The sequence below is a fragment of the Atta cephalotes genome (genome assembly GCF_000143395.1).
Source record: "Atta cephalotes unplaced genomic scaffold scaffold00031, whole genome shotgun sequence".
Classification (NCBI taxonomy): Eukaryota; Metazoa; Arthropoda; class Insecta; order Hymenoptera; family Formicidae; genus Atta; species Atta cephalotes.
In genome coordinates this window covers 2,550,454-2,560,153 of record NW_012130095.1, presented here as the reverse complement: position 1 = coordinate 2,560,153, position 9,700 = coordinate 2,550,454, and the positions used below count along the sequence as shown (strand labels likewise).

Sequence of the window (9,700 nt, the reverse complement as noted above, 5' to 3'; positions counted from 1 at the left end):
TCCGTTACAACGATGTAGTGCGCGCGCGCGACAATTACTATAGTAATAACTTAAATTAATCTTTGTTTAGGTTACTTTAAGTACTTAATTACTTAACGACATATATATATATATATATATATATATATATATATATATTTATTTTTTTATTTTTTATTTTTTATTTTTTTTATCTGGCTCTATCTTTATTCCAAATATATGATACATAATTTTTCCACGAAAGTTATAAACGTTTTGATAAATTGACAGCATTGATCGCCATATTGAAGAAAAAAATGGGAAATTTATAATTTTTAAATTTTTTCCTGCTTTAAATATAAAATAGATCAGAGCCAACTACATTAGCATATATGTATCTATTTTAATCGTGGAAGAGAAATTTTAATTCTATGAAATTAATACAAAGTATTATACTTTATGAGAAAGAAGGTTGTTATTTTGACTAAATGCTTTAATTCGCAGTGATTATTTATATATTTAGATTAAATATACATAAGTCATGTCAACAAAATCTTGCAATTTAAAACATGTTATTTGTTTGAATTAACAAATATTTGCTTGACAGCTCGTGACCGCTATATTTAGTTGAATCAACTGATATTTGTGATTCAACAACTTTTTCAGTGTAAAAATGTGATATTTTGTTGGTAAAAACACGATTTCAGCATCACCTTAACGACATAAAAATGTTTTTGGTTTATTCTCTGTCATTTTATTTTGAACCGATTTATTTGAACTAGTTTTTCTCTTGAGTCCAATTTTCCTTTGCTTTCTCTTTTTTTATATCGTTGTATACCAGTGTATTGCACCACGGTGATTCAGCAAACACGACGGGTTACGGAGTCTCCGTCATAAAGTGCAGAACGGCGAACTCGCGCACGACGTGCTCAGAAAAAACGATCTCATCAGGATGTTTCGATTCGGGAGAATTGCATTTGGCGACGCCGTGCCCGGGGTTAAGCGTCGCCCGACTCCGAAAAAACTGGGTCATCGATCCTCAATGTAATTTTAAATTAGCGCATGTAGTCAGTACACCGCTGCGTATTTTATTTTTATCTCTATAATTCCAAAAAAATCCAGCCAAAGAAATAATTTTAGTATGGCGCATCTCATTTTGCATCTCGTTCTATCTCATTATTCGTCTCGGCATTCCGAAATTCTTTATTCGTGGCAATCTATCAACTTAATCGGCTCCCGGCTGATTCGCACAGTACACAATGAATCGCAGCATCACGGCATCGTCACTCTGCGTAATCCTCGCGCCGGCAATTTATATTAATTAGCCCGTTCGCGCGCGGGACCATTCGCGCTCAACATAAATTACCGCCGCTAATGATGAATGTCAGGTATAAACGTAATATTATGCAACTGTGCGGCTGTGTACGAGTGTCGTGTGTTCGGGGATTGCCTTCACCCTCACGCTGCCAAGTAGAGCCGGGTTGTTAGAAGCATGCAGTCAACCATACGTGACAGTGCATACGTATATGCACATATACTCGTCGCAAAATCAACGTCACGTTTCTATACAATGATTACAATCCATCGACACGCGTGGCGGTAATATAGCTACGATTCGACATTACCTTCAACCATGGTGATCACGAATCATTGATCAAAAATCAGCGAACCATGCAATGATTACCGTTTTAATAAGTGCTTCTATTTTAAGCTCATCTACGTCGTTCGTTCGTTACATGATGTACTGCTATGCGATTTTGAAGCGTAAGCAAATGTACATGTAAATGGAGATTTGACATTATGAATGACATAAATGAGTTAATTAGTTTTTTGGTAGATAACAGTTTCTTAACTATTATTATGGCTTCATAAAAATGAAATATTATTTAAAATTTTATATATACCGTTTTAGTTTCGATTAAATTTAGAATTTCCAATTACATTATATTTTAATATAATTCAATTTAAATTTGCTTCATAATCACAATTAATACAATCACGATGTTCTGATTTGGGATAATAGAAGGGAACTAGTGACGAGAAACTTGTGTAAGGTGCGGATATTGTAGATATTTTGATATCTAGTTTTATTTAACGTGTTCTAGTAATGGATAAACTAGTGGACAAAAATATCAACGTCTTGGTGCACATTTAAAAGTCGAATAACAAATCCAAGCACAGTCGATATAATGAGTTAGTTAATTCATTTAGCACTTGCCGCTTTTATTTAGCCAACCGGAGAATCTTGCAGCCTCTGTATTTTCACAGTCTACTCGGAAATCCAGACTTCTCTCCTATCTCTTCCTTTTCTTCCGTAAGCGTCCGGGTTCGTATACGACCCGCATATAGTTCTTGTCTTTGCGAGGTGCCTTTACTCGATCCCGTCTTCTTGGTGCACCGGCAAAGGAATCCCCGAGTCTCCTCCTCAAAAGTAGAAACGCTGGGTGAGAAAGGTTGGTTGCAATCAAGCGCGGACGCGGACTTTGAGGGTGCTTCGTCCCGTTTTCTCACGGTCTGCATTATCTTTCCAGACTTCCGTCACGACTCGAATTCTATCCTACCTCCTAACCTCTTCTCCTCCAGTTGAAGAAATCGGGGGATGATTTAACAACGAAGGCCGAAGGGATGTCTCTTCTTTTTCTTTCTCTTTTTCTTTCTCTATCTCGACTCGCGTCTTCCCTTCATCCCTTCTCATTCGGTCTTAGTGAAATCGCTATCGATCGTCGTTGAAAAAGAAGTTAAGCTTATTCAGTGGACGCTGCAGGATTCGCCTTTGCGATCGTTCCTAGTTACATTAGATTTGACGAGGATGTGATCTAAAAGCTCGTTCGAGCGGATAGTCAAACTACTAAAATTCGATTCGACATTTGTTTGGATTGTTTTATCAAAGAATGAATAGTATGGAAGTTTCGTGAATTATTGGTATACTGAATTATAATATTGTAATGTATATATTTGAAAATTGTTTCATCAACAGAAATACAAATATATATGGAATGTATTATAATAATAATGCATAGCCTGTAGATCTAACATTAAGTGGCCATGCAATTTAATTCTGACACGTTTGTTATAAGAACGGTACTTAGAATACTATTAGTTCTCTGTAACAATGGAGCTGCTTCGCCATGTTGTATTCGTCAGTCATGTTGAATGACTGCTCCTCCGATTTCGAGTGACAACGGCACTTGAAATCTAAGTTTGCTTTACGTCTTGCTGATGTCTTAAAGCTCTCATTAGTTAGCTCGTCGTCTTCGACGAGCCCAACGATGAGTCTGGGGAAGAATTAGCGATGTCAATATTTGTGGTGCAATCAACTCGCTTCGACTTCCCGTCCTCGTCGTCGATTTGCCCCTCCCCCCTCTCTACTTTCCCTCTATCCTAGCTTCGACACCGACGCTGATTGTCATCCACACTTCCAGGCTCACCTGCGTTGTTGCTGTTGTCTTTTCTCATTTCGCTGGCTCGTTTACCTGATCTGTACATAGCGTCACCGATGGCAACGAACATCGACGCCAGGTATCTGTTTTAGCCAAAGCAAATTTGAGGAACATGCTCTTTCACGGAACAAATATACGTAAACGTTTATTTAGCCTTCCGATTGTCTTTATCATTCTCAATTTATTAAGTAGCAAGTAGCATTATTTCATGTCGCAGAGATAGTTTTTTTTTATATTTTCAACCACGTTATCTAGCTAATACTACAATGATATGTGACAAAGAATCCGCGCAAGGACCATTTGTACTTCTTACGTTTGACAAGTCTCTGGCAATTTGTCGGCCTTAAGAATGATCGAGCGTCTCGAAATCGTGATGCCTGGCCGGCGGCGGTGAATCGCGACAATGAAACGATTGCGGTGTGGACGAAGAGAAATGTTGAAATTAAAGTTTTCGCAAGTTATTTGAACGCTATCTATGGCGCGTGTGGTATGAATCGAATGTCATTTGTTGGACTTAAACGAGTGGGCGGCGGCGAGATATAAAGAAGGATGGCTCGGAAGAGAGCGGAGAAGAGGGGTTATAATGCAAACCCTTTCCCAGAAGGAATAGCGAGGACATCGAATGGGAGAAGGACCACATCGATGGAAAAGAGCACGTCAGCGTCGCAAATTGAAAATCCGCATCCAGGGAGCTACTATTTTCTCCCTTTCGTACAAATCTTTGTTCGCGGCTGAGTCGTTGTAATCCTTAGAAATCAAGGATAGTCGATAGTCACCATACCCATCGTAGTTATCGAAAATAGGTAACAATCCCGGACGAACTGATTACTTGTACTTTGTAAAAGTTTATAAATTCTTCTAAACTGTAATTTTTATATTGTAGCTTGCAAAATTGTTCGTTTAATTGCGCATTTATGAAATAATTAACGTTATTACATTGTGCTATTTCTCTTAATTACTTTTTCTCGACAAGAATAATAGCCAAGAATAATGACGAGATTCTACGACGAGGTAAATAAGACAAGGTCCCGCGATTGTCGCACGATCTTTGTTCCCAACTCCTATTCGCCTCGATGGCATTTTCCTTTGACCTCTCGCTTTCCTCTTCGCTTTGCTTCCGTTTTCAGTTTTCTCCCTTCTCTTTTCCACCTTTCCCGCTACTTCTTCCTCTTTCTCTTTATCTCTCTCTTTCTCACCTTTACCCTTACCTAGTGGCGTGACACATGGCCAGCATTTATAGCGCGAGATAGCGCCGGCGGTTCTCGACAGCGCCGGCAGATTTATCCTCCACGGTTATTGGAGTTATACAAAGGATTTTTCCAACTGATCCCATAAAGTATCTGTGCCTGATGCCCTATTATTTACGCAGCCGGCAATGGCTGATGTCGCGGAAGCTTTTCGCTCTTCCTAGTTTTTGCGCTGGAATGCGAGCATCGTCATGAGCTTGTCGCAGATGCTATTTTACGCTTCGTCGTTTTCGATTTATCGTAAAAACGATACTCTCCGATATCGTCTTTTCATCGAGTGAATTATTATTGGGCATCGACGGCATAGAGTATGTAAAATTTTTTTTTTCCAAAAAAAAACAATCTAGTAGATTCATAATTTGAATGGAAATATTTAACCTTATTTGTTATATTTGAAACGACAGAATTACTACTAACAGCGAAAAGAATTATTTTTTTCAAACGCTTGTTAAAAGCTTTTGTGGCAGCTATTCTAAAGTCCATCATTCTTATCACGCGTGTTTTCAAACGCAAATACTTGCATTGTCTGTGAACTGTACGCGTTACATCGGTCCATCGTTGTAGTGTTTATCCCTATGCTCGCTCGTTCGTTCATTCGTTCGTTCGTTCGTTCATCCATTTGTTTGCTAGCGACGAGTTCGTACTGCGTTGTTCGGCATTAATGGATGGCCCCTGTTTCCGTGCGTTTTATCGCCAACTGAAGCTCATAGGTATCGTTCGAATCGTAACCGCCGGAGCCAAAACTGGCCGAAGCATTGATCTAGTTCTGTAGAGAATCAAGGTGAATAGTACGGTTCCACTCGTTATCTACGGTGATCCTGTCTTTGAATTCTTTTCGGTTAAAAACGACTTACAAATCCTAAAAAGATTAACGATTCTAGTAGAACAGAAGAAAACGATAGATTATTGGAATGCGCATAGTATTGGATATACATGCGTTATGTATTTGACATATAACATACGTATGGAAAAAAATATGCAAATTCAAATGTCATATTAGATCGCGATGTAACACAATCGTTAAGAAATAAAGACTAAACGGTCAAGCTGGATCTTTAGTGCTGGAACAATTTCATATGAATTTAGATATCATAAATCCTGTAAATTTATTTTTATTCTTAAGACAGAATCCTAACAGAATTATAATAGTAATATTACAAATTAAATTGATAATTTAATATTATTGATGCTCATAGAAATTTTTATAATAATTTTTAAACACTTTGAAATCCGTAACTAATTTTATTGCGAAAAATATTACCTCGGAAAAAGATACATATATTAAATAACTAAATTATTTTGAAAACTAAAGTATTTTAAATGAATAAATAAAAATTAATAATTTTTTAATTTTTTTAACAATGCAAAAAAGTAAAAAGGATTTTTTAAAATTTGCTCGTTAATACTTGTAATCTCATTAAAGTGATTAATTAAATTCTGCATTGTGTTACATGAATATCTATTTTATTTTTTTTTATCAGAATTTTAGCATGTTTTATTTTCATGTATTCTAATTATTGAAAAATGGAATATACGTGACAGAAGAATATTTTCTTGGTTGCAGGACTCCGAAGGTGACACACCTCTTCACGATGCGATCTCTAAGAAACGGGATGACATGTTGGCTCTGTTGTTGGACCACGCCGCAGACATCACCCTCACCAACAACAATGGCTTCAACGCTCTTCACCATGCTGCTCTTCGTGGCAACCCAAGGTGAGTGCTTCGCGTTTTCAGATGTGACGCTTTTGTCCGCGACGCTGAATGCGCCGTTCTAGAATTTAACCGTCAGGTAGCGAGATTCGCGGTGAAGAGAAACACCAATAAACAGCTTGCGCCGGATAACAATTACGCGCGTCTCGTTTCGTAGACTTAATGGATCACCATGTATTTTGAGTATTTGAATAGTTGCGAGAAATATCTCATTAATCTTATGCACATGATTATGATTTATTATTATTATGTTTGCGCGTTGATTAATATTTTACTTATACGCGCACGTTTATGACTGAAAACTTTAATTAATATGATAGAGAAGTACAAGTCTTTTTGTCTGAAACACGAGCGTTTAAGCTAAACGTTGGTCGCGAACAATGGATTTTCTGGATACGAAGCTTTTTTCATAAGAAGTTACAAGTGAGATTTTCCAACGGCATGTCCAATGGATCCGTTCTTTTTTCCGCTTCTTTGTTCTCTTGTTCGACGAATCATAAAAGAACGTCGAACCACAGATGTTCCCGAAGCTGCCGTTGTCGACGATGTTCCTGTCATCGTCTCGACGAAGTCTAATCGATCCGGTCATTCTCGAGAGGTAGCGAGTCAATTTTACCTCGATTCTCGCCTCTCGTCCTCCCGTTCAATTTAGCCACGCGGACTCTCGGAGCTTTTCGAGATTTGCCCACTTCTAGTTATTACTTCCCGACGCAAAGACGGAGTAACGAGAATGAGACGAACGGATATTCCAATAGGAGCGATATCTAGTTTGAAACTACATTACTTGGTTGAAATAACATTATTTCGTAACGATTCTATTTGCTTATCTATCCGAAATACATCATCATTTAAAAAAGAGAAAAAGAATAAAAATTAGTTTCTTATAATTTAAAAGAAAAATTAAAACAACAAATTTATGCCTTTTTCAAAAAAGGAAACATGAAGTGTTGATGTGAAGATAATTTATTTAATTACTTAATTACTTATTTAGTTATCTTGGCCATACGTTTCGATCCAAGTTTGGATTCTTTTTAATATCAATATAATGATATATGATATTAATCAAATGTATCGTTCCAATCAAATCATTATATTTCTTGATGTGATCAGTGTCTCCAGATGATCTTCGTTAAAACGCACAAATATTCAGATAATTCTAATGTTTGAGTAATCAGCATCTCATACTTGTACGCTTTAATGAAGATTATTAGCTATATCGGGAAGCGTAATAATTTCGTTGGAATGATACATTTGATTGACACCATATATCATTGTATTGAACACTGAAAAGGATTCGAAGCTTAAATCGAAATGATCAAGAGATAAGATATTAAGTAACTGAATAAATTATCTTTCACCAACATTCTGTGTTTAGCTCAAAAAGCGTAAATCTATTGTTTTGCTTTATCTCAATTGAGATTTGATTCTTTATTATTTTATTTTATTTTATTTTGTTAAAAGAAAAAATATGTGGCTCTATTTTGTGACGATCTTTTTTTTATCGTTTGCCATATTTTTTTTTGTTTTCACTCGAGAATGCGGGTCAACAAATTTGAAAACTTTCCATGCGGTATTGTCTTCCTCCTGTATATTTTTTTGTATTTCTTTCTTTATCTCGTTTTGTCTTTCTTTATGTCTTTTTATTCGCATGAGAGATTTGTTTCAATATTTCGCGTCTACTTCTAAATTCAGAAAATGGCACCGAATGCATTTAATAGAATCTTATAGTCATAATTATGATTATTATAAGAGATTTATAATAATCAACTTTTCGGATCGTGTGAACATCGGTAGTCGCTTACGACTTTCGCTTTACATTATCGCTGAAATAACATGAAAATTTTCATTATGCACAAGAAAGAGACGATATCTGGATTCGCAGATTATTTGTGTAAACTTCCTTAATTCTTAAGTACATTAGCAGTACCGTGAAATGAAATATTAGAATAAATTTAATTAATTAAATTCTTTCACAATAAATAAAGATTTCGAAATCTGATGTCCAGAAAATTAATCAGTGAACAAAAATCTCATGAATATTCGAGGTTCTAATATACATATATTAGAACAACAAATTGATTATTATGAAACAAAACTGTTAAAAAAATTTTTTATTACAATATATAGTTGTATTAGTTTAATTGTTCATTTTATTTTTATTTACGTAAAAAAAATCTCTTGTGGCGCGATAAATTCTTTCAATCGTATTGTCATGTTCTAATTGGCAACAAGGAAGAATAAAATATCGTGGAACAAATTTCCCTGATAAATCACCTCGCATTTCACGCTTCTGTTGTCGCATCAGTGTACATAAGACAGCGTGTATTGGTACGCGAACATTTATCTTTGTTCCATTGCTACCAGCTGGAAAAACAGCGAGAAGGGTGGGTGACTAAATAAGGTCATGTGAAAAAGTTTCGATTATATAAAGAAGAGATAGATGAAGAATTAGATCGATAACTTTTGATATTGCTTTGATCAAATGTCTCGGTTTAATTTACCATTATAATCCGGGACTTACATTATAAGGAATTAGTGAAAACTCAGTATTGCTGTCTCTATTCCCACTGCTCAGAGCGAACGATAAGGTTAATCGTCCGAAGAATATCGACGTCAAGAAACGTCATCTTTGTCGCCCATCTCTTCATAGTTGAGGTAATTATAACGACTATCTTATGTTAGGAAAGACGCTCGAGGGCGACTCGAAACTAATTCAGACTAAGATAGTTTGCGGTAAATGAGTACTCGAAACCGATGAAGTTTACTTTGCTTGTCATTATATAGACCGAAGAGCGAACGTTTCGCAGTGCGGTGCCTTCAAGTAGGCACCGCAATCACAGAAACGTATTAGCGCGGAGATAGACGGAATGTACTCAGAGCCGTACAATCAAGGATCGTTTGCTCTTCATAAAGAAATAGCGATCTCTGTTTCAGCAAAGCGAAATAAACGTTACAGTAGTTTGCGCGTGTTCGATACAAGTGCTATACAGGTCAATCGTTGTAAGGATATAGCATTTCATACGTGATTGCTCTGCCCGAAAGTAAGTTTAAAGCGTCAGTAAGTACGTGTCCGTGTTCGTTACACCGGTTGCTTTCCCAAAGTACACTTAGATAAAGACGAATGTCAGGTATATTCACTGCAACCAATTCCGCTTTCCTTCTTCGTGTCCCAGTATTCTTCCGTAGTCTTGCTCTCGGTCATGGACGGGTCGCGGCCTTTCTTACAGTTCTCTCTCTCTCTCTCNCTNTCNCNTCTCTCTCTACTCTCTCTACTCTCTCTCTACTACTCTCTCTTACTTACTTACTACTACTACTACTACTACTACTACTACTTACTACTAC

At 36.6% G+C, this 9,700-nt stretch overlaps 1 protein-coding gene across 1 annotated transcript in view; it reads left to right on the top strand.

Annotated features, from left to right (window-relative positions):
- The window catches only part of LOC105621032 (E3 ubiquitin-protein ligase mib1), a 75,923-nt gene that overhangs the window by 44,745 nt on the left and 21,478 nt on the right, over positions 1-9,700 (top strand). The window contains exon 9 of the mRNA XM_012202508.1: positions 6,210-6,361. Within this exon, the coding sequence (XP_012057898.1) occupies positions 6,210-6,361 (152 nt within the window). The remainder of the gene's footprint in view (positions 1-6,209; positions 6,362-9,700) is intronic.